The sequence below is a fragment of the Pithys albifrons genome, chromosome 9 (genome assembly GCF_047495875.1).
Source record: "Pithys albifrons albifrons isolate INPA30051 chromosome 9, PitAlb_v1, whole genome shotgun sequence".
Classification (NCBI taxonomy): Eukaryota; Metazoa; Chordata; class Aves; order Passeriformes; family Thamnophilidae; genus Pithys; species Pithys albifrons.
In genome coordinates, this window is record NC_092466.1 from 14,213,264 (window position 1) to 14,238,491 (window position 25,228).

At 45.7% G+C, this 25,228-nt stretch overlaps 1 protein-coding gene across 4 annotated transcripts in view; it reads right to left on the reverse strand.

Annotated features, from left to right (window-relative positions):
- Window positions 1–25,228, reverse strand: part of SUFU (SUFU negative regulator of hedgehog signaling) — a 94,848-nt gene that overhangs the window by 8,261 nt on the left and 61,359 nt on the right. For 2 of the 4 annotated variants that reach the window (XM_071563216.1, XM_071563215.1), the window contains exons 9-11: window positions 16,497–16,631; window positions 14,885–15,023; window positions 1,796–1,864 (exon numbers count right to left, since the gene is read on the reverse strand). In XM_071563216.1, the coding sequence (XP_071419317.1) occupies window positions 1,796–1,864; window positions 14,885–15,023; window positions 16,497–16,631 (343 nt within the window). Of the gene's footprint in view, window positions 1–1,795; window positions 1,865–13,864; window positions 14,569–14,884; window positions 15,024–16,496; window positions 16,632–25,228 lie in introns of those variants that run through there. The other 2 variants (XM_071563213.1, XM_071563214.1) reach the window with 2 other exon arrangements.

Below are 25,228 nucleotides of genomic sequence, written 5' to 3' on the forward strand. Positions count from 1 at the left end.
AACACCCTGTTTCTGAAGGACATTAACACAGGCTCAGTGGCAGGTTCCTGCTAAAGGACATCCCCTCCAGCCGCCTGCTCCACAGCAAGGGCAGCTCTGATACGAATTTGCTCCTGACCCTTCTCCTGACCTTGCTCCATTTGCAGCTGCCCATGAGGGTAACCTGCGGCAGCTGTCGATTGACCTTACTATGCTGGGCTGGTCGTTCAGGGTCTGACCCATGAGCAAGAGGCATGGCAAGAGGATTCTTCAGGATAGGGGCTACCATGAACTCCCACTCTTTATCCCCTAGGAAACAGACAGCCCAAGTCCCATTTATGGTTGTTTTTGATAAAGTCAAGCTCTCTGTATAGCTTGCACCACGTAACCTAGTGACCCTGCACTGCCCAGGACATTTTTTTGACTTCACTAAGGCATGTGAAAAATATGCTAAAGATACTCAGACATATTATTTTGCTTAATTTCACTTAACACAGGTGGCTCTCTATGCAGCCAAGGAAAGACTTTAATGAACATCATCAGCAACAGTCAGGGCTGCTGAGGAATGCCTTCAGTTGGGCCAGCTTGGGATCCTGCAAGTTACAAATCCTCGGAGGAATCTGGATGCTGAAAGATCACATTTCATGTCAAGTATTTTCCTTTTTATAAACAGCAGTGATTCCAAAGCAATCCTCTTGGAGAAGCTATCCTTTGCATTTGTTTGTTTTTCACTTTTTAATTTAGCAAAGTCACAGTAACTCGGAACTGAACACTCGGTCGCTGTGCCAGGAGCTGCCATGCTCGTTGCCTCTCAGTGGACAGCGAAGGAACATGAGCCATCCAAAGCCTTAACTAAAAGGCCTTCAAACCAAAGTGCTCCTGGGTTTCCATGTCACTAGCAAAAATGAGCTTTGGATTAGGTTTAACTGGATAAAAGCTGGCCTGAAAGTCACTGCACAGCCAGCAGCGTGCTCTCTGCACTGACACAGGGAAGAACACCCTGGCATTAAGTCAACTCTGGATTAAACAATTAGAGCCCTGAGATTTTCCTAGGGGGAGGGGAGCAGGGCAAGGGATGGGAGGGCTGCTCTACAAGCCAAGGAAAGTTTCTTTAGAGTCTGCAGGGAGCTGTAAAAAATGGGATTAAAAATATTACATGTCATTTCTGCCACTGCTCTTTGAAGTCAAGCAGAATATTTATATGGCATGCATGGGAGACGGGGTGTTAAATGTTCCCCAGGAAGAGATCACATGGCAGGGGGAAGTTTAGTACCATACAGCAAAGCTTTATAAAGCTCCCCTGGTTGCTGCTGCATCGCTTCCAGGCTGGTGATGGTCCCCTGCACGTGGTACAGGGGCAGCAGGTGAAGGCCAAATAGCAGATGTGAAAAAGCCCCTGTCTGTTTCCAAAGCCAAAAAAAGAGGCCCATACAACAGACTGTTCAGGAGTAAATGTGCTGCCACCACTTTCAGCCTTTCTGAAAGTGAAGAAGGTGGTATGCTTGGAGCTGTTGGCAAGGACACTATGGCCCTGCCACCTGGCCCTTTGATTCAGGGTGCTCAGATAGGACGTTGGAAAAGATGCTGGTGGAAAGGAAATGCAGAATCTCCCTTAAGACCTATCCCTCTCCTGTATTTCTTGCAATCCCTTCTCTCAGTGCCTCAGTTCACAGGGATGTGAAGGTTTTAGCAACGCCTCAAGTCTATGGGGCAGGGCTGCAGCCTGCATGCTGAGGGGAGGATCAAAGGCAAATTGCAGCATGGGCTGAGCCCTCTGGGACAGTGCATGGAAGATACAGGAACAATGCATCCTTACTTCCTCTGGAGAATTCAGATCTTCTAAATCTTCCAGCATTCTCTCTACAAACTCTTCAGTCAATAGAATCTGCAAAGGAAATACAGTAGTTTAGGTCTTTACACCCTTAGTTTTAGCTAATTGCCAGGAAACAGCACGACTTTTACAGAGAGCAGACTGTACCAACTCACTCCTTCCCCTATGTCCTTTCCCGCAATACAAAGGTTTGAGGGCAAGGAGCTCCTAACTTTGCCTTCCACCCCAACCACTGAAAAAAACGTTGAAATTATACAGCAATCTTTTTTGACCCTCAATTATCTTCCTCAGTCTAAAATTAGAGGCTCAGCTTTAGACAGAGTGGGGAAGGAGGAAAAAGGGTCAAGATAACAACTGTTGGACAGACAGTGGGAGACAGCCACTTTTATCTGATCCATTGAAGTTAAGCTCACAGATTAATCAGGAAACAGCAGTGCAGGAAGAGCCTGAGACCTGTACAGAGCTGGTGCTCTGGGCATGGGGAAGGCTCTGGCCCCAGTGCAGCACATTGTTCACATGAACCAGATGCTGGGTATGAGAGATGCTCCCAGAGGTGCCCATGCTAGGCACCTCCATGTTGGGATGGCACATCCCCATCCTGCGTGCCTGTGCTGGGAAAAATTTTGGCTCATCTCAAAGCCAGGCTGGCAAGCACAAAGCAGCCCAGGAAAACAGCTGCTATCAAGTCAAAAGTCTCAGATGAGGGCCAGGACCCCAGCTCAGTGGAGTCCCCCAAGTCACAGAAACCAGAGGCACCATGGGGGAAACCAGCCCCAGGAATTCAAGCAAAGGAACTCCCACCCTCTTTAAAAAAATCACGTGTTATCAAAAGCAAACACATCCTGCCCTCTTCACAACAGTCGCAAAGGCCAGAGCTCCAGGCAGGACAGCTGGCTTGGCACAGGAGCAGAGCCAGCAGTGCAGGACCAGGCAAACATCCCCACGCAGTGAGGGGGCCTTGGAGCAGCATTCCTGGGAGTTAGGTTGCAGCAGCATCCAGTGGATTATTATTCCCATTTTAGCCTACAGGTTTATTTCTTTTCCCCTGCTCCTCCTTTCCTTCCTTTGGTCCACCCTTTCCTCCATTTCTGGCATTACTTTCCAACCCGAAACAACCACCATCCCCATGCCTCCTTTCTCACCCTCCCTTTCCCTGTTCTTCCCAGCCATGAGCCATGTGATCCACACAAGAGACCTTTCTAGCACTAACCATGGTGGAGCTAAGTGCCCAGCAGCACTGCTCCTCAGCTCACATCTGGAGGAGGGACAGACTGGCTGCCACGTAGGAAGCCACCGCTGGTGCCCACTGACTGCTTGGTACCAGGAACATCAGTGGAGAGCAAGTGACTTCCAGAAGGTCATCGACAAGTGGAAGCCTCTGGGCTCCATTTTGGCAATGCATAAACAGGACTATCGTACAGAAAGAGAAAGGGAGCACTCTGCTCTCCATTTCTTTCTTTGCTTGGCAAGACAAGAGATCCAAAAACACCACTGAGAGCTACCAGGTGTCTGCAGTCCTCTCCCCTCAACCTTGCCACCCTGCTGCCACTGCACATAGATTTCCCGGGGGGTGAGGGAACCACAACCTCCTTTCTTCACTGCATTCTCCTCTTCACTTAACTTCAACCTGCTGCAGGCTCCAGGCAGGGGTTTTTGACCATACTGCTCAGCATGGATGCAGGCACCTTCACCAGGCCTTTTTAATCATACCTTGAACCTGAAAAAACCCTGCTTCAGCTAGGAGCCAGGAGCTTGCTGCTTTGGACAGGACTCTGCAACCTGGCACCAATCTGCAGACTGGCAAGCTGAGGAACATTGCACTGAAACACACAGTACCACCGCAAAGTGCTGCAGTCTCCTTGCAGGGGCCTGTAACTATTCTGCCTGTTGAACTGGAGACACTTGTTTGCTGTTTGCAGGAGGAGGGAGACGTCGGAGGCAGGAGGGCAACCGGATCGCACAGCTCAGAAGGAAGAGCTGGGTAGGGAGCTGGGGCTTGCACAGAGCAGATCGCTTTCTGCGGAGGTGCAGTCTGCAGTGGGGTGAGGGAATGAAAACAATTTGGCAGACATCAAAATCCACAGAACAGCCGGAAAAAGGAGGAGGAATTGGTATTCACAGCAATCAGGCCAGGGGGAAATGAATATTCAGCCATCCACGGATGAGCAAAAATGCCAGAGGTTGGGATGGGCGAGAGAGCAGGAATGAGGAGCTGCAGCTTTGGCAGGGAGACTAGGAGACATGCACAACAGGAAGACCCCTGGGTGCTCCCCAGGTGCCAGAGGCAGGAGAGAAATGGGAACCACGTATGTGAGGCAGCCAGCTGCTCTGAGGCTGGAGGAAAACAAGACAGGGTATGCAGGGGTAAACAGCAAAGGGTGGAGAGTGAAGGAGGGGAGAGCTCAGGTCCCGGCTAAGCCACAGACTCCCAGAGCATTGACAAACCTACGCAGGGCACTGTGGCTAGCACTGAAACTGGGGTCCAATGCCTTCAGATGGCTGAGCCCATCTGCAGCTCACTGTCCCCTCTTCGAATTTTGGTAATCTAGCTGAAAAAAACCCCAAATTCCACCAATGTACTGAGCTGAATTGGCTTCCTGAAGGGTCCGACAAGTGGAGTGGGACAGGAATCCATAGCTCAGCTGTCTGGGGGACTGCATGTGGGGGCTCAAAGCAATGGTAGGCTGCTCTGTGCAGCACACTGAGAAAAGATCACAGTGCTGTTCTGCCCGCCCAGCATGGACAGTTAACTTTGGTGGAGGGCAGGCATCACAGGCTGCAATGACAAACTGCTGCAGTGGCATTCACACACACTGTGTGTCTCTTAGAGCCTGTTCTTAGCAGTCCAAGTCAGAAAACACCCCACCCAAATCCTACTACCCCATGCTCCTGGGAGACCTGCCTTCCTTCCTGGAGAAGCAGGGAGGCTCCACAGTGCTGGTATAACCAAACTTACAAGCAGCCACATCTCTCAACACAGGAAATTGGCACTCTTGAGCTGTCCTGAGGATGCAGGGGGAAGGCATGTGCCAGCAGCACACCAACTGCTGGAGAGGCCTTGGAAGCAAGTAGTATTGTCATCCTGGATTCACGTCTAGACAAGATTTCTCCTGTTAGAAGTAGCCCAGTCAAAATGGCCCAAGAGTACTAAGGCCCCTGCTCACAGATCAGGCTGCCATTCCAACCTGCAATCAGCAAAACCACCTTCATGCTGGTGAGTGAGTCTTACGGAGAAGGATGAGAACAAATCCAATCCCATATCAGCATTCCTCACTCACAATATTTCACTTTTCCAGTTCTTGTAGCATGCCTGCTCTTGCACAGTATGGTACCCCATTATGTTAACACACACACACACGTTGTATGTGCATGATATTAAAGGTGACATTCCCAGCAAATAAACATGACAGACTGCCATTGCTCTAGGCACCTAATTTAATTTCCTCTGGGATTTAAACCTTAGAAGCTCAAATTAAACAAATAGGCCCCATTCACTTTATACTTCAGACCTGAATCTAGAGTTTTCCTCTGATGCTGTTAACTGATCTTATCAACAGGACACTGCACAGAGATCACAATGATGAAGCAGCTTATTCCTCTCCCAAAGGAAAACAGAGCCTCGCTGTTGTGCTGCCGCCATGGGAAAAGCCAGCACAACCTGGAGGGCAAATGAAGCCATTCCATGTGCACCGAACAAGCCTTTTCTCCCATGAAATCCCTCAGCTGCTGCTGAGGAAGCAAAGGAGTGGTTCCAAGTGGTGGTGGGTGTCCCGGGTACCGCAGGAGCCTGGTGTTTTCACAGCCCTGTGCAAACACTCCACCGGCCCAGCCTGCCAAAGCTGGTTACAGGGTGCAGCTCAGCGTTTGCAAAGGCTGTTTGCAGTATGAACATGAATGGCCTCGCCAGCCAGCTGCAGGTATCTGAAACAGCTTCTTGGGTGCTGCACAGTCCTGCTTGCACCAGGATCTCCCTGACGTGAACTAGAGAGGCCTGGACACTTGCTATCCCATTGCCAGCACATCTAGATTCCATTTACTGCCTGTTTTGTGGCACTTAGTCATGCTACAGATGCTCGGAAGATGATGACCAGACACAAGAGTTTTCTATCGCCGGTACCTACAGCACTGCTGAGGTCCAAAGTGTGGGTTCTCACTGCTTCACTAACAGCTGCATGTGTCCAGACATGTTAAAAATACCAGGCTAGGCAGCCTCATTCAGGTGGATGTGTTCAGGGAACACATGCTGTCTCCCTCTCGTGGCAAGTCTCACCTGAGCTTGCTGAAATCTACTCCTTGCCTCCAGGGCTTACCTGTGGGCCACTTGAAGGAGTTTTTGTGGAAGCTTTCAGTGTTTCATACCTGCAGCTGGCTGAGAAACCTGTACCATAGTTCGTTACAGGTACAGGTCTGCAAGCATAGGAAAAGAGGTGAAATCTAAAACTGTACACAAGGTCATGGGGCTCTAGATGAGTTTGGATGACTTTGAAACCAACTGGTGCTTAGTAAAACATTAAAGACTTTATAGTCAGCTTAGAGGTACCACCCCACAGTTAACACCCCATCTCTCACTCTAGGGTTCAACACAGCCATGAGAGCTTGAAATTGTCAGCTCAGAAAATGCTGCTGAGACCAAAGGTCACATTGATGTTGAATGCCTGGCACAGCTGGCAAGACTTTGATGAAGGAAGACCCGCAGAAGCTGAGCTAGGAATAGAGCTGCAGCTCTGCTCAGCTTCAGGAAACATACTTTGTCTAGGGCAATTCCAATAAGGAATTGGCCCAGGTACAATGAAACAGTGGTGCTTTTACTGATAATACTCAATTTTCTTGCCTACTTAGGAAAAAAACAAACAATCCCTCACTTTGCCCTAGTGCTTTGTTTGCATTAAATACTGCCACTTGCTCTTCTAGCAGGTTTGTCAATGAAAGAAAACCAGGTTTTATTAGTTCTGGACTTAGTACAGAGCTGGCTTCTAAGGCTCAGCCAGAGAAGGTGGGGACAAATTGCAATAAACCCCTACGCAAACCATACCAACCCTTTTAAGAAACTGTTCATCCATCAGGTGCTATGCTTGGAACAGGTGGGGCAGTTGTATCCTAAGCCACATGTCATCTGTTACATCTGCAAATATTCAGCAGCTTTTAGGAGTCCTTTGCCCTGAAAATGTTTCAGCTTAATTCCTGTCAGTAGCACAGCAAAAAGTGAAGCTGAAGTGTGTCAGCATTTCCCACTGAAATTCCCACCAATAAAATCCCCTGATGAATCACATGTTGTGCCACAGGCACCCCCAGCCCACCTCTCTGCTCTCTGTTTGGCCTGGCCTTCTTTGCACTGCTTTGCTCAGACTGCAAGTGGTTCAGGGCAGAGACCTTCTCCCATCATTGTTCTGCCTCACACTCAGCTCAGTCCTGACACTGTCTGAAGAGGCCACCTTGCTGCCTGAATCCACCACAGCGCTCATTACCAAGGTGCCAGCATTGCAACAAACACCTTTGATTGGAAATTCCACTGTTGCTCTTCCAGGACATTCACAACCCTCCTTGTAAAGGAGAAACATCCACTCAACTCACAGATGCCTCAGGGGCCCTATTGCTCCACTCTGCGATGTCACAATCCCAGAAGAGGAAGTATATGATGACACTGAAAGATTTTGACCTTGTGGAATCCCTCCGTGACATTCCCAATTACAAGGCTGGTTCTGAGGACCTGAGATCCTTAGAACCCAGACTGATGAGATCTGTCTTGAAGACAAGGCTGCTTTGAGTCAACACAAAAAATTTGGCTCAGCTTGGGAGAGGGCTGACAAGGGAGCCAAGACAACAGGCAGTAACAATTATTTCAGAGAGAAAAAGCAAAGGAAGAAAAGGCATTTCAAGGAATGCTCCAAGTGGGTGGAAGAAAACATACACAAAGTAGCCAAAAATGTAGTTTGAGTGGCAAGGGAGGGGCATTAGGTGGCAGGATAGGCAGTCAGCTTAAGAAGGATGAAAGAACTTGACTCATCCAAAACTAGCCTGGACAAAGTACTAGAGAACATGTTGCAGGAGAGTTAATATTGGATCATGATGTCCTAACGGGATATTTCTACCCTAGAGTAAGTTTCTCTCAGTGTCTCATTCCGCAGTGATGGGGAAGAACAGAAAGGGATAATGCAGTGAGGTTTTGGGGAGTGTTTGGGGAACACAATAAACTTATTGGAAGAGTGTTACCTTATATTTCCAAGACTTGCTCAAGAATTTGGGGGAAGTCACCCAAAAGATTCTGAACAAAAATTTCTTGAATGGACAGATTGCTTTGGAGAAGAGTAGGCTGCAGTTGTACATGACTTAAATCAGCTTCTGAGTGTTGTTCTTAAACTCACCATATTAGGCATAACACTCTTTTCATGTCTGGGGAGACCAAAAATCAATACTATCTCTTCAAGAGAGGACTTGACCCACAGCTGCCAGTTACAAGTGAGCATCTCAAGCATCAGAGCAACTCTTGCAAACGTTGCTTTGAACCTCTGCTGCTGCCACTATGCCAATGTGCATAAATGATTTAACATGTGGTCTCGCAGAGAGAAGAACCAGATGTGCTCATTTCCAGGGGAATGTCCTGACTCTACCGGAACAGAGTCATTCTCTTGTGCACTCTGTCTCTGTGACTAATTCAGGGTTTTATATGATGTGGAACAACTCCAATTGAATGAGCTGTGGAAGAATCAAAATACCCTACAGTTTTGGTGCCCATAAAGCAAAGAAGTAGAAATAGGGGTACAAATTAAAGAAATACAGTATGAGTTTCTGATGTCCTATGCAAGTATTATATCCCTCAAACACTGATTAGAGAAGGCAAAACTTCTAACAAATCCACCCCTATTCTGCAAAACTAGATGTTTTTCCCTATTTTTATTGAGGAAAGCTTTCTTATTTCTGGTTTCATTCAACATAAAAGGATTTTATTTCAGCTTTTGGTCTGTTTAAGGCTTTTGTTTCAGAAAGAAAAACTGAAAATATTTAAAGATTGGACTCGGTCTGATCTTCTTTTCCAGATTTTTCCCTTAGGTTGCCAAACCAAAGGAATGGATCGTCCCCCATGACCCTGCTCATAGTAATCCCCCCTCTGCTGTGACTGCCAGCATAGATAGTGCATGTTGATAGCTCCTGCATGCTGGATGCTTCCCACGGCTTCCATGTACCTATCTTGCCTACAGGCACATTTAACATTTTCTATGAGAGGTTTGACCTTGCTGTCCTAAGTCTCAACTTATTTTTCCATGCTGGATGCCTTGTTTTTTATTTTTTTTCCTAAAGGTTTTTAGAGAAAAAGGAATCAAGAGAGGTATTTTGGAAAAAGTGTATTTTGACAGTATAGCAAATGTGTATGATCCTTTTGTTGCAAAGCACAGGAACTACCCCTTACGAGTAAGGTGATGAATATTAGCAAACAAGTGTCTTGGAGGACAAGTCTTTCTCCTGATCATGAAAATGCTTTGCTAAGTCAGAAGCCTCTGAAAGTACTGTTTCTCCATAGCCTTTCCAAGAAGTGCAGAAAAATGTACTAAAGAGCCCTTCTTCACTGAGCGTATCCCAGTCCAAGGCAGCTCTGTCCCAAACACAGGGCAGAGGTAGCTGAGGAGTGACTTTCCCTCTGATCATTCCTCTGAGCACGAGGGATTGCTGTGTCACCAGGCACATCAGGACTAAAGGCAGGGAAACTCTCCAGTGCTCTCAGCATTTCTGCTGGAAGTCAGGCCATGGGGAGGGGGGGGAGAAGGAATTTACCAGCTTGAATGAAGGGGAGGAGAAGAAAGCAGAGATGGGCCAGGATGAGGGAAGACAGAGACACAGAAAAACAGGATGAAGGGCAGATCAGAGGCCAAAGTGAAGGCAACACAAAGGGCAAGGAGACTGGAGAACCCCATTTCCACAGCCTCAGCATCCATGTGCTGTCAGATGGACATTGTGAACCTATTGGCATGGGAAGCGACCAAAGAGTATCCCCCAGCAGTGGCTGGTGCCAGAGGGTAATACCCCACCACTGCTGTGAGCTCCTTGGCTCGCATGGAGACACAGACCTTGTGCTGAGAATCAGGTAGTGCCCAGTGCCAAGGAACCACAGCCTCCATCTGCCTAACAGGATTTGTCCTGGAACCAAGCAAATTACCTGGAAAAAAACCCTCTGCACTCAAGAGACCAGTGACATTGGGCACACAGCTTTGGAAAGTGCTGAACAGAGATTGTGCCATGCTAATTTGGCCCCAGCATATGTCTGACTCATGAAACAAATCTGTAATCACAGGATCATCTGCAGTTTTTCTCCCATAAGACCTCTGCCCTGCTCAGTTCTCAGTTCTGCTCACTGAATGCAGCATTAGTCATAATTTCTTTTCATTATCATTCAACTTGCTTTCCCATTCTCTCCGACTCTCTTCCCCTTTATTTAGTATGCTCCATCCAACTACTGACAGCATGGATAACACTGGAAGTACCTCATCTGACTGTCCTTACCACTCTCATAGCCTCTGACATGCTTGGCCTCACATTTCTGTGAGGCAGGGAAGTGCTGCTCTCCATACAGTAAATGCGGAATGGAGGCTAAAAGAAGCTAAGAGATTTAAAGTCATAGAGAAAACCTCTAAGAGCAGGAAGCTGAGCATGGGTGTTTGACATGGCTGCCAGGCTGACCCCCTACCCCAGAAAGATCCCATCTCTCTCCTGACCTGCAAGAGCAAATTTGAATCTCTTCCTGAAATTGTTTCTGGTGTTCATCTGTGGAGCTGCAATGCCTGGCAAGCACTGAATTCATTATACCCTTCACAAGATGACTGGAAGAATGTCTCCCTGAACAGACATAGGAAAATGAGTAAAGAGAAAACTGAATCTTAAGGTCTACTTCTTGTGGGTGCCCATCTCAAGACTTGCAGGTCTCTGTTTTCCAGCCCACTCAGTGCTGTGGGCCACAGGGGTATCTGCAGGGGAATTCCTCCTGGCCCTGTCACTGGAACACAAATCACATCGCAGGTCTTGAGCTGGGCATCTAAAAAATGAGGAGCACAAACACCCTGGCCAGGTGAGAACTCTTTGGCCTAAGACACTGGAATAACACTGAGAAAAAGAGAGTAGAGGCAGAAACAGGATCCAATTCTACAGGACAATATTTAACTGGGTCTGCCATAAGACTATTGTGATTTTTCTGCAATTACCTGCCTCATTCACTACACACCTTCCAATTTTGACAAACAAATGAAGTGGAAGTCCTGTAAGCAAGAGTCTACTTTGCTCCACACTCCTGATTCATCCCCCAAACACACGGCATCTCTGTGCACTAAATGGGGCAGGAACACTTTGTTAAAAATAGCTATGATCCTTCAATTAGATATTGTACTGAAATACACATGTGTAACAGGGGCAAGGCTAAAGTGCAGAGATATTCCTTAAATTCCGTGTGCTAGATTTTACAGCTTACAAGGACTCTTTAACAGTAGGTTTGTTTTTACTGTACTGTATTGGCTCGTATGTCAGAGTCTGCAGCAATATCTGATGCATAACATATACGTTGCACATGATCAAAGACTTGAGTGTCATCTTCTTCCCTAGAACAATGACTGCCTAAAGCAGCAGGAGCAGAAATTATCTAAAGGTAGTGTTAAACAAACCTCCCTCTCCCCTCTGGGGAGAGTAAGCAGTCCAGGTGAGCAAGGCAGGAGGGGAGAACAGCCTGCTTTGTGCTAGACGGGCAAAAGGCTCCACATAAAAGGGAAGGAGCTTTGCAGAAGCATGTCTTGACTCCCATCACTGGAGACTTAATGATGGTAATTCCCAAAGGATGATGCATGCTGACAGGCTTTGACACAAACTACCCCAGGATAATATTAATATGTATTAAAGGCTCAGGCAACTTTATTGGGACGGGCTTGATCAGTAACATATTTCAACACAGCGTCTCTATCGTCTGTCGGAACAAAAATAAGGGAGGGAGAACACACGCACAACCTCATCTTGCTTTGGGAATGTTTTGGAGACAAACAAGGTCGATCCATGACGAACTGCATGCTCAGATGTTGGACCAAGAACCTTGGATGCTTCACCACAAATTTGAATGTCAGTGTGGGGCAGTTTATGTCGGCGCCCATCTGCACGAGCAGCATCCTTAACCCTCCAACCTGGGGCCAGACATCTCCTGCACAGCCTTTCCCTGCACATCTGGAACACCTACCCTTGGAAAAGAGAGGAGAGGTGCTTAGGAGGCAGTGTGGGGGCTCTGCTGTCACACCACCGGGGGAAGGCGGAGTGGAAGAAAGAACGGCGGAAGCCTTTGATCATGTGTAATGTTAATGCAAGTGTTACACATCAGAGACTTTGCCACAGTAACCAGCATATAAACAGGAGCCTAGTGTTAACAAGGAGGACTTCTTGAATATGTTTGTACATTTCCGAGTTAAAGCAATTTCCCTATTCAACAATACATGGCACAGTGGAAGAAGTTCAGAAATAAACCAGCCTGACATGCTTAGACCTTTAATAGAATTTAGCTTCTTAGAACTAATTATATGTTACTTAAATGAAAAAAAATTCCAAGTACTTGGGAAAGGTGCCAATTTGACAGCTCTGGAGAATGAAATAATCTAATCATCCCCAGAGCATGGGCAGCAGCAAGACAGGCTTCCCCTGCTAACATGCCTTAAACGTGATCTGGAAGGACTGTTGATAGAAATGGGCCATACAATCTCTATGGTCTAATGACTCCTTGCTTTTTGTGCTGAGACTGCTAAAATGGTTCCTGCTGAGCACCAGCTGCGGTGGTGATATGGACACCTGTCTGGTAGGAATGGTGCTGGGACCAGCCAAACTCCTGTCATCTGCCAACCTTCCACTGGAGCCCAGCGACTCTCAGCTCATTGCTCAGCCCAGGCAGCAGGGGCTGACAGACTGTGCAGCAGCTCTCCGGCCTGTCCCACCTTGGACACGCTCCACTCCAGCCCACGAGATGTAAACAGGAGGTACTGTGTTTAGTCTGCAGGTTTGGGCTTTCACTCCACCAAAGCTCAGGCTCAAGAGAAACCACCCTCTGGCTGCTGCACAGTTGAGGCCAGGATTTTTCAGGCTTTTATTTCTCCTCAAAGATAGGGGAAAAGTCCGCAGGAGGAAAAGCCTGCCATGTCTCCTCTTCTCCACAGTTTCTCCATTTACCTGCCTTTGCAACAAGCCCCTGCATTGCAGTTATCTGCCTTCAGCCACCAGCTCTTGGAGCTCCTCACTTGCCTGGGGTCCCAAGCGAGGGAGGAGAAAAATCCTCTCTGGTCTTGCTGTGAAAGCTTAGCAGGGCATGCCAACTCAGCCAGCCCAGGCTGCAATGGACTAAACCAAACACAGTTCACTTCCTTGGAAATTTCATGCACCACAATTTCTACTTCTGATGCAAAGCCACATGAACCTCCCTCTTCCCAGCACCAGAAGGGACTGGTGAGCAAGGATCAAGCCTCTCATTACGTTCCAAGCCAAGAACCTCAGACACTCCCACATGTGTCTCACAACTGGGTGCTACTCCTGTTGTCCCAGGCTGCTTTTGGCCTCCCCTCCTCCCCCATCCAGCCTGTCCTCCTTCGTACTCAACACAGTAACACAGGATGGGGCAGGGGCCAGCAGCAGGGCTTGTCATGCCAGATGAGAAGATCCAATACACTGACTTTGTGCAGGAGACAGGAGAGGAAACTTGCTTCTCCCTACCATCTGAGCCAGCAATTCTCCACTTTTCCATCCCACCTACACCAAAAATCTCAAACATTTTTCAGCTCCAAAATAGCAGGCATGAAAACAACCAGGTTCATAAGGGTTAACATGTCTGAATGGTAACATAATTATTGCCATTCTCCACTGTTTACAGGTTACCTGACTACTCTACACATCAATACATTTCAAGCTGTGATGTAAATGCAAACAAACACTCATGTTTGGAGTTAACACAGTCACAAGATCCTGTGTATCATGTGTTGGCAAGCACAGGAACCAACAGCAAATGACCCACCCTTAAACCCGACCCTTTGCTGTTAATCATTATAGGAGCATTGCACTTTCCAGTCAGTACAATCAAAGCACACAGGCTCTTTGAAAATCCCTACACATGAGATGCTTCTGGCCAAGATCAGCTCCCTTACAAGTCATACAGCTTTCAAGGTATGAAGTCCTCCAGACGTGAACATGGTCTATGGAAAGCCTTGAAAACAAGTCACTGGAAGGCAAACTGCACCACTGCAATGCTAAAACAAAGCCCTGCCTTCAAAACAGATGGGGAGAAGGAACGCCACAGTAACAGTGAAGGCAGAGACGTACTGCACATACAATTCCTCAGAGATGGGCTTTTCTCCATTAACACATCCCCCCAAGCTTTTTTATTTTTGCAGTATGTTTATAACCATGAAGAAATTCAAGGGCAGAATAGTGCTATGCTGTTATATCATTAGTGCATCACTGCTCCACGGGGCTGACCCTCAACACCAAGCAGATGGGAATTTTCCAAGAAAAATCTGAGATACTGAAAACATCTGGATGCAGAAAATGTGTGGTGCTTCAAGCCATCCTGAGCTTTTGTTAAAGAATCAACAGGAAAGAGCTAAAACTGAAAGAAGCATTGCTCTCTGTGCTGCTCTCCCATTAGGGATGATGTCAAACTGAGATCTTGGCTCTGTAGGATCACAGTCCCACAGCTTTCCAGCTCTTCCGCCCTGGCTCCATTCTTGTTTAGGCCATTCCACTCTGCCTCCCCAAATTCCTTTCTGGAAGAAATCAAGAGTAAATACAGCCCGTAAAATGTTTGCCGACTCCAGGAAATGGACACTACTGTATTCACAGATGACTTTTGAACTTTCCAGACACTGCTTATCAATTTGAGTCCTATTAATGTAAGTAGTAACATTTCACCATTATTTTTTGAGTGCATAATTACTGAAAATATTATGAAAGACCTACGGGAGATGTTGCAGCAGAAAATACATATTTGTTACAGTTTCAAACCACATAACCTCTTAGCAGGATCACTTTTAGGACACAGTAAAGAAGGAAGGGGGAAAAACAGGAAGGAGGCTTTCTCACTTGTAACCAAGGTCCATGGGCTGCATAGGGGTGCTCCTCTGTAGCAAAGGCTCCTTCTACTCCTGTTGATACAAACGTGATTGCTGTATCTCCTGTAATACTTTTATATGTAAAGTGCCGTCCATGTAAGAGCCTTCCCCTGAGGAATTAAACATATGTGCATGAATTGAAAGGGTGTGCACAGCATTCAACACAATGATGAAGATACATCACTATAGTTTCTGCCATCAGCATGGGAAACTATTTTGAAGGCAGTAACTGTTAATTTTTCAGGAATATATGAATTATTTGCTCCAAAAAGCAGATCACAAGCCTCCTTCTGAGGCAAGGAGTTATCTCTCATCTCCCTCCTTAATCTCAGGGCCTTGTTACAGAACTAGAATACATCTAAATCCCACTGCATGCCTATTCTCATGGCGAGGTGCTGATGTATGTAAGGGCACGGGACTGCCAGTCTTCTAGTAAAATGAAAACTGCAGAAAAGAATCCAGACTCCACATCATGTGGAAATGGGAGGTGCATTTCTAAGAAGGCTCATCGCTGGAGGCAAACTTACCTACCATGACAATACCTGGCAATCAATTAACCCAGTGCGTGACAAATGTCACCTGAATTACTTAAGCAAATGCCTAGAAGATACTCATACAGGACCATCTATGGTATCACTTCTCTTTTTTTCTTTCAATGCAAGGGAAAATCGTGGCTCTGGTATTTAGGCTGAGAGCATGTGTAACATGCATGCATAGCCTCTAACATGCAAGAGGGAAAATTTCAGGTAATATATTTAATGCCTAACAGACTCACAGTTGCTTGATGAGTTAGTGCTGGTCAGCTGAGCTGCAGTAACTGATCAGGATAGACTGTTTAAACATTTGTGATGTAAAATAAAATATGTTTGTGCTAACTATCCCATTGGTTTCTCAACAGGCACAAGCAAGTGTGCACCTGCTGCTGATAACTCTGATACTACCAATGTGTAACTCATTAAGCTGAAGTAACTCAATCATCTACAATAATTTGTCTCTACCTCACAGTTCACGTTATGGACTACAATATTTTCACAGGTATTTTTAAAAACAGTGCTGATGGAAACTGTGGGAAAACTAGAAGGCAGTGATATGTGCAGACTGAATCTTTGAAAGACAATGTGTAGAGTATGCATGCAGTGTTTTTCTCCTTCACTAATATAAATGACACCATTTGTCTACAAAACCCACTGTATGGATAAACTGACTGCAAACAGGCTTTGCACAATCACTTATTTGAGTCCATAAATCAGAATTAACAATTTAAGGGATTTTTTGACAGAGTATATTAAGAGAACCCATCTTTATCACAGAGTTGCTAGCATTAGACTAATAAAAAACCCCCTTATACTAACCCTGTCTTGCTTCAGCACTCAAAATACACTGGAGGACATAAAAAGAACGAGAAACAGTCTTACCATGATGAACACACATGCAAAGAATCATCTGTTTCCAATGTGTTTTGGCAAAATATCTCAGTTCTGGCCTTTACAGACCCACTGCATGCGTGTCTGTATGGTGAAACAACGCCACAAGGCAAAAGCAGCATGTTAGCACAAGCTGAGGAGGAGGATGGCTTCACTCACCTTAGACAGAGGGGAATGAGCGCTCCAGACTCCTGGTTAAATTTCAGGTGTACGCTCTCCAGCTGTCTCGTGCGGATTAGCTCGTGAGGAATGATGGCTGCCGAGCTCTCACTTTCCAAACTGTCCTTACGGCTTCTAAGAGAAGAGACAAAACGCACATACATTCAGGATGCTGGTGCTGTGTGCTATTTCTGCTGTGTTTCTGAGCAGCTGGGAATACTGCTTGCTGGACACGGAAACAAAGTGTTACAAAGACACATCTGATTTCATTATCCCTACAGAGATAGCTTCTCTCAGACTACTAGTCCCAGCATGCAGCTCTTCTTTTTGATTTGACAACCCAGGATCTGAATTGATGCATACACATGTTGCATCCCTTTCCAGTACAAAAGAAATAACATTTCTGGAAAGAACTGGAGCAAGACTATACTCTATAAACCCCCAAACACTATAAAATGGTTTGGAAGAATTGCCGGCTGTTCCCTCTCCCCTGCTTTTGCTTTATCTTCAAGATTTTTCAAGCAGTGACCTACAGGAAAGAATTGTCCAGCCCTTTGTGCCCTTGCTGAGGTATCTTTGAAGCCTGTGGCATCCCTACAACTGTGTTCAAATCATTTTTTTACACAGTTCAGCCAAAAGGTTTTGAGAATCCTCTGCTTCCACCAGTATGAAGTGCAACAGCCAAGATAGACTCTACATGTGACAAGTAGGAGACCCACAGATTGTTTTCCCTTGTAAGTGGGGCTGCTTTAAGACAATGGCAGCTTTCCTTTCTTATTCATTCATTTCTGCGAGGCCAGCATATTATGAAGCTAGTACTAAAGGTTATGTTGTTATATGATTAGCAATTTTGCCAGACTAAATCCTCTAGATAATAAAACAGTCTATCTCAAAAAACTTGACCATAAACACTTTATATGTTCAAAGAGCATCAGTGTGATATCTTGCTTGACAGTCCAGAACAAAGACTGAAGAACAGGGTGGGTTACAATTTTTGTGGATGACACGGACTTATGTGAAGTGTCTGATATCTGATTTAGATTTTGTTACCTGGCATTCCATTTGAACTTAATAGAGGTAAGACTTTCTTAAGATAGTTTCTATAGTACAGAATCACCAGAGGAGAGGGACAGGGAAAGCAGGAGGGAACTACTGAGATGCCACATTGCAATGTGTCTCCATTGTGCCAAACAGACCAAAGGCCAAACAAGGCTATCAAGCTATGGCTCTCCATTTGGGAACACTGTTAAAACAAGTCTGGATCCTTCCTCCATTGAAGCTGAATCATCTTTAATGTACATCTGGAAACGATTGTAAAGAAACAGCTTGACCCTCACGAGCTGACCTAGATGATACCTTTACTTGATTTTACCTTTGAGTGTTGTCCCAACATTACTCCCATCAACCACACACATAGCAGTGCAGTTCAGTGTGAATTCAAGTGCAGATCAGCCTATTGCTTCCGCCGGGTCACCTAGTCCCAGGTGAGCCCTTCACCAGGCAGCTGAGCCGCCCACTCTGAAACAAGCTAAACTCTAATATCTCACCGTGCAAGGCTGCAAATACTCTGCATTGCCAGGTCAGAGACATGCAGGAGAAAGATACCAGAGCTCAGCTCCCTGCAAGATAAAAACTAAAACGTCCTGTGTTCTGCTTTAGCAACACACAAGAGCAATAATGCATCCAGCAGGGACCCAGTAGGTCAGGATAGAGCTTATGCAGAGGGTGGGCTGATGGAATGACAGTCAGCAGAGTGTCAGTTTAGTGGGTTAACCCTGAAGCAAAGACACAACATGCTTTGTAGTCCATAGGTGGCACTTAAAGTTGTGTTTAATCTACTTCAGCAAACATTTTACAGCTCTTTGTAGGTGGGGTCTTCAAAGAGTGGAGTGGGCCAGCATTTTGCAGGCTGATTACCTGAGAAGTGCAGTTACAGTTGATTAATGATCAGTTGACCTTAAGCTAAGCTTTGTCTCAACTTCCTTATCAGATCTTATATACACAGTGAGCTGTGGGAAAGTCAGCCTGTGGTCTACAGCTTCCAATCATTCATTTATCAGCCCCGACCAAAAGGGTCAGCCATTAGCAACGCATGATTTTCAAGCAAGCCTAAGTTTGCACTCCTAAACGCAGTTCCAGAGTTGAGGCACCCTGGAGCGGATGAGGAGTTTTACAGCAGTGTTATTGCTACAGACAAGGACTGTGCCCTGCTCACCTGGACTGCCTTAGCGTGCCGGGTGCGTCCCATAACACAGCTCCCGGGCAGTGGATGCTGTAAGTTCGTGCTTCTGCAGGACAGACAGCTGCAGGACAGCTCCCCATACCCCTGGGCTCCAAACCCTTCTCGAGCGGAGGTGGATTTTAGGTTTCCACCATGCTCGGCCAGTGCAGCTGCTACAAAGGGGCTGCAGTCCGGAGAGGAAACAGTCTCCAGTTGTTAACGCAGTAGGAATGACGACAATATTCTGGAGGCAAGGGGCAAAGCTTTCTAAGTCTTATTAAAAACAGCAAAAGCTGTTTGTCATTACATGCTCAAGAGAAGATGTTGACTAATGTATAACTATCAAACGGAACTGTCATGACTTTAAGGCTGTCAATAATTATGACTTCACATTAATAAGTAACCAGCCCTTCTGTCAAAAAGGGGAAGCAAAATGGTAGTTAATACTTTGAATGACATGAAAGTATTAATCCTTTCCACAAATATTTTCCAAATTAGACAGTCTTCGTTTCTTATTTCACTCCAGTGGAGCTCACACAATTTCAGACGTTGAAGTTCAGGGCAAAATTTCAATAGTAGAAACCAAATAACCTTCTGTTTAAGCTTTCTAAACAAGAGTTATCTGTTGTGCACTGCACTTAACACATCGAGCAGCCAGACTGCCATCGCTTTCAGACTTGGAAACATGTTGCATGGTATGGGGACTCAGCAAGAACAATTAAAATTCCCTCTTTGGGATTGGAAATCCTTGTGCTGTATCACCCTTCCAAAGGGTGACAGCCCAGATGAAGGGTCGGCAGGACCTCTAGGTTGTTACTAATAAAACATTCATGTTGTAACACACATTGCCATCCACAGCTTGTAGTTTTCAGACTTAGAAAAAAAAACACAGAAAAAGTTTGCTTTTTAACACTAACATCCCTGTTTTTACGACTGTCAGTTACCCGTAAGTCATTGCTTCCTCCACCCCATCACCAAATAAATCAACAGCCAAAGTCAGAGGAGTTTTAGTTGTTATGACTAAGATCTAGCTGACTATCACGTAAAATGCTGCAAACTTTGTCTATTCCAGATTTAATACTTCATCCAACCCACACAGAAAAATTCATGTTTCTCAGTGTCCAGAAAAAACAAGACTGCAAAACCCAGGGCTGCTGCATTAGGAAAGGCAGCAGATTTAAATGGAAGCAGCATGCCGGAAATGCCCCAGTTTAAGGACTGCACATCTCGTGTTTTGTGAAACTGGAGGGGAGCTGGAGGAGATTAAAGCACATTTCCTTCTGATTGGGAGCTTGTGGGAGGTGTAAACGTGGGCAGTTGTCAGATTAATTCTTTAGATGATTACATTCTTTTTGTTTCTTTAAAGCTGTTTGTAGTTGGGTTTGATGTCTCCTGTTCTGGGCAAGTGTATTGCCTCAGTTACCAAGGTGACTTTAGCTGACTTTCAACTATTTTTTCCAGCTTCGGTTTCTACCAGTAGTCTGCTTCTGGGTGGAGGAGAGAGGGAGGAAATTATGTTTGTTGTTTTTTGTTAAATCTCATGAATGCTGATTAAGACGAACTTTACCAAAGCCATATTTGATTTTTTTTTTTTTGAGAAAGAGAGGGTGGTCAAACCATTCTAAAGGTGTCCAATGTGGCCTGCAGCTTCCTCAGACCTCTGCTAACAAGGGGAAAGGGCCTGAGGAGACTCCATGTCTCCCAGTGTGCTGTGCTCCTTCTTGATGTGAGAAGCCACACGCTGGAACCTGTAGCCTCCTGGGGGCCTTCTCTTTGTATTAAAGATGAGTGTAGCAGCAACCTGCTTCATTTTATGCCAATTAGCAGCAGCCCGTGGGGATCCTGGAAAATCGCCAATGCAATCACTGGATTGCACAAATATTGGATGTCCCCTTCTTCTAAGTCATGTTTATAGCAACCCCTTCTCAAGCAACCACTGGCAGCTATTTTATGGGATTCAAGAATAACCAGGCTGATCGGATTAAGAAAGGCTTATTTCTTCTTGCACTTGCATTTCGCTTTATGATCAGAGCGCTTGTTCTCATGAGTCTGTCAAGGAAAGAGGTCTCAGTTCCCCTCCAAGCCCTGTCACTGATATGGAGCATAACTTTGCTGCATTTCCAAGCTACTCTCCCAGGTACCAAAATCATAAGGAACATGCTGTTGGAAGTTGGCCACAGCAGGGCCTCTGTGTAGGAGTGGGTGCCCACTGCATCACCAAAGTTAGTTTCTGTCATTGCTCCTTGCTTCCTCCATACAAAACCCAGCACTATGAGTTAGCAAGTGCAAACCATCAGTGGAAGCTCACACAGCTGGGAGAGAAAGGTCAGACCACTTTTCCTTTCTTCCCTGCCCTTCTCCTCTTTCCATCGGTGGCTGTTTCAAAACTCCTCACTGTCTCATGAAGATATGGTCAAAGATCACTTAAGTGCCAACAATCTTCCAGTGTCTTTCCCACAGTTTTCCCTGAAGGGCAAACCAGCATTTGTGGGAAAGAGCCCCAAGCATCTTGGCACAGGCGATACAGCACGTCATGAATGCACACTGGCAAGTGCAGAACTGGGGAGGACTCAGGTACAGAGCTCCTGCCGTGGCCACGCTGAGACAGGGCAAGCTCGAGTGCTCAGACCTGGGTGTTCCTCAGCCTGGTTAAACAGGACGGTGTTCTGTGTGCATTTCCTGGCATGGAAGGGCTGCAAGGACAATGCCAGTAGCAACAATCCTCTTGCCACTCACATATCCCTTTGGAAAGCTGCATAATAACTACTGTCAGAGCTTGCAGGGGCCAGACTGTTCAAGACCTGCAGCTGAACTGGGTTTGAGAGACTCAACCTGTGCCACTAGCACCCTGCAGATTCATGAGCAAAGTCAAATAACTCTGCTGTGCTTCAGGTTGCCCGTATGTAAAACTGTGACATTTTTCCACACAGGGGTGTTGCAAGGATTAAGTCAATGTTTGCAAAGCACTTTTTGATTCTTAGATGGGGAAAACTATGCAGGAGTGCAAATTATTAGCATGGTGACTTGCTCTGCACTTCTGACACTGGTTTTCCAGACATTTACTTTTCTAGTTTGCAAGCTTGTCACCCAGCACTCAGCCTCATGCTGAGACACTCCCTAAACTATATTGCCTCCCCCCATTCAACATTCCTGACTCAAGCAGGACACCACTGAATGGCGTTGCAATGAGACAGCATGCCTAAATAAGCAGGACTGGATTGGAAACTTACTGCTTAGTGGTTGCAGAATCAGAAAGCCTAGCCAGAACCAGACAGTTTCAGAGAATGCTGAAATGCTCCCCTTTAAGTAAAGTTTGCCTCCAAGAACTTAGAACAGGAAATGAGCTGCACAGACAACAGCTCCCCTCCACCCAAATGAAGCAGATTCAAAACCCAGTGCAACTGGGAGAAACAAAGTGCAGACTCGCCTGGAAGCAAATCCTACATCTTGGTATTACAGTCAGAGCTTCCTCAGAAATTTTGCTGAGATGGAGTTTGTTAATGTGTATTAACCCAACGCAACTCCCTGACAGGAGAAATCTGCACACCCTGTTTACTGTGTCAGAGGATCGACAAGGGCAGTTGACTCCAGCCCTGGAAGTGGCACCACTATTACTCATGTGGTTCAAACCAGGCACACTGTGTGACAGTCTGGGGTTATCCCAGGAGAAATCCTGGAGTGACACAACTCCCTCTTCCCACAAGGGAAGGACAAGCACCTGAGATGCTTAGGGTGCAGTGCTCCAGCAGGTCACTGCCAGGACAGTCCTGCCAGCCCCACCTGCCGGAGGGTTGTTCCCTACTCTGTTTGCCAGGAACTGCCTTCATTACCCTGCACAGCTGGAGACTGTTCAGGGCTGGATGGAATTCGCACATGGCCACACAGCTACCATATGTTCAGGTTTTCCTAGACTCAACCTGTCTTTCTGCCTGGAAATTGAATGTAGATGGGCTTTGCAGTCTGTGGGTCCCTGGACAAATGACCACAGGGCATGAGGGGACCAGCTCAAGCACAGTTACCTGGGAAATCCCAGACAGAAATACCAGAATCAGGCATGTTGAACCACACCACCTGATCCTTCTTAAGAAGAGGGAGAGCAATAAACAGCAGAGACATGCTGGAAAAGCCTTGTCAAATACAGCCTTGGGAGACCTTTTTCTATCACTCAGATCTCACCTTCAGACACTGGGGATGCACGTGGGCAATACCTGAATGCTGGCACAATGAAATGCAACAATTACAGAGAATTTTATCTTCAACACGTACAGTAGTGCAGTGTGCTAGCTCTAGGTTTCTACTCCATGCCTCAGCTCACTGTAGAACAGTCTGAGTCAGCCAAGAGGCAGAAAAACCATCACTTTCAGCAATGCTGCATGATCAAGGGGGCCCCTGAGGGGTGGAAAAGGTCAAGAATTCCCCTATCCCAACCCTGGTTCTCACTGCAACCGTGGCAAATTAACTCTTCTGTCCTCATCTGTAGTGCGGAGATACTGCTCACCTACCTCAGAGGAGAGCACAGAGCTAATTACCAGGGATAACTAAAGACTTGGCCTCAGAAATTATTACATCAAGGAATTAAATAGTGAATGAAGCAAGACTCCACAAGTGTCACTGAACTTTGACATCTGGAGCTTCCAGCCCACTGAAGTCTTAACAGCAGCAGTGTTTAGTCTGACATTTAAACACCCCTGATGGGTAACAGCTCTCCATATCCAACAAGAGTGAATCTGCACAGCTCAGGAGACTGGGAGCCCTGACTTTCTGTCTGAGCAGCACATACTAAGCTGATGTGTCCTAGGAAATAAATAACGTGCCACTGAAAAGCACATTTGTATTCATATATGCCTTATTTTTCCAAGAGGTAATTGACAGTACTTGGTTACCTATAGTCGAAATGATTAGTCATGTTTCCAAAGATTAATTTACATGTTCTTTTGTGCAATACATATGAACTGATTTAATGACTGCTTATGAACTGAGCTAACAGTTTTGAGAAACAGATGTCCAATGCAGTTTTAAGCTTTAAGAGTGCTTTTATTCATATCCTTAGGAGAAAAAGGGCTACACAGTTCACAGTAATAACACTAATGAATCAAAGTACTACAGCTGGCCAACAGGGTTTTGACAGAAACCAGCTTTTTCTCAAAGGAACTTTTTTTTAGAGGTCTGGGACAGTGAACAACTGGTAATATGTATGCTTAACATGTAAGCATGTGCTTTGTTGGAGCCAAAACAGTGAATCAAGCCCTATTGCACTAAACAATGTGAGGCTTTTGCCTAAGTGCTGAAAACTGTAACTACACAAAGACTGGGAAATCTGTATGGAATCTGGATCCTCTATGTTTTATATAAATAAATACTTGAAAGTTTGAGTGTTTCTGATACTATTTTGTGACACCGAGTGAAGAACAGGTTGTCTGCTTTAAGCTCTGATAGATTGTTGTGTGTGGGTGGTAGGATTAGGATAAAAGAAAGGGAAGAAAGCTACTAGGAAAGCAGTTAGTGGTTGCAAACCCATGATAAATAAACACCACATTCCTCTTCTGCACAAAGCCATTAGAGTCTGTGTCAGACTTTAGCATCCTAATGTCAGCTGGGTGCAAATTTGACAGCCTGGGGTTCTGCAGTGCTCCCTATGGAAAATAGTTTTGAAACAATTTGCCATGCCCCAACAGAGTGTTTCTGTCAAGTTCCTAAAGAGCTTCTAAAGCACCAGTTATTCACAGGACCCTTGCAAAGAACCACGAGTTTGGTATTTTATGGTCTGGTGTGTACAGTGCAGGATATGATTACACACAAGCCTGCTTCCCATCAGCTAGCACCTCGTAATCGTTAACATATTTATCCTTGTGGTGCCTCAAGAAGATGACATTGTTATTAGTCCCATTTTATAGATTCAGAAACTGAAGCTCAATAGCTAAATGACTTGCCTTTGATTACACAAGATTTACAGTGAAGGACAGAACCAGGCCCTACCAGGCCCAAGCAATCCAAAAAAAACGAGCACAGCAGAAGGACTAGATCTGTGTGCAGAATTGTCCATCTCAGGTGCTTGTAAGTCCTATGAAACAGCTGCATTTGTACTGAGGTTTGTGCCTTTGTGTCTCAGCCTTTACCCCTGCAGGTAGCTATAGGGAACATGGATATAGATATATATCCATGCAAAAGCTGAGCTCCTAAGTTACATTTCTCTGCTGCAGCTGGAGATGAGAGTCTCCATATCACACTCTTGTATTTAATAGGAGATTGAGCAATTTTGCTCAAATGCATAAGACATGCTGAAACAGTGTATTAAGAAAGGCTGAAACATAACAAGATCTTCCTCTTCTACTTCATCTATACCACACTGTTCTGGAAAATATGTTGACTGATCAGTTTTAGCCACAGTAAGGGTAATCATCAGTTCTGATTTAAGTACCAGTTAGTTAGAGGTTATGAGTAAATACTGCTTTCCAGCACAAGCCAGCCCTTTCAGTATGGTCAATGTGTTGAACAAGTCCCATTGTATCTG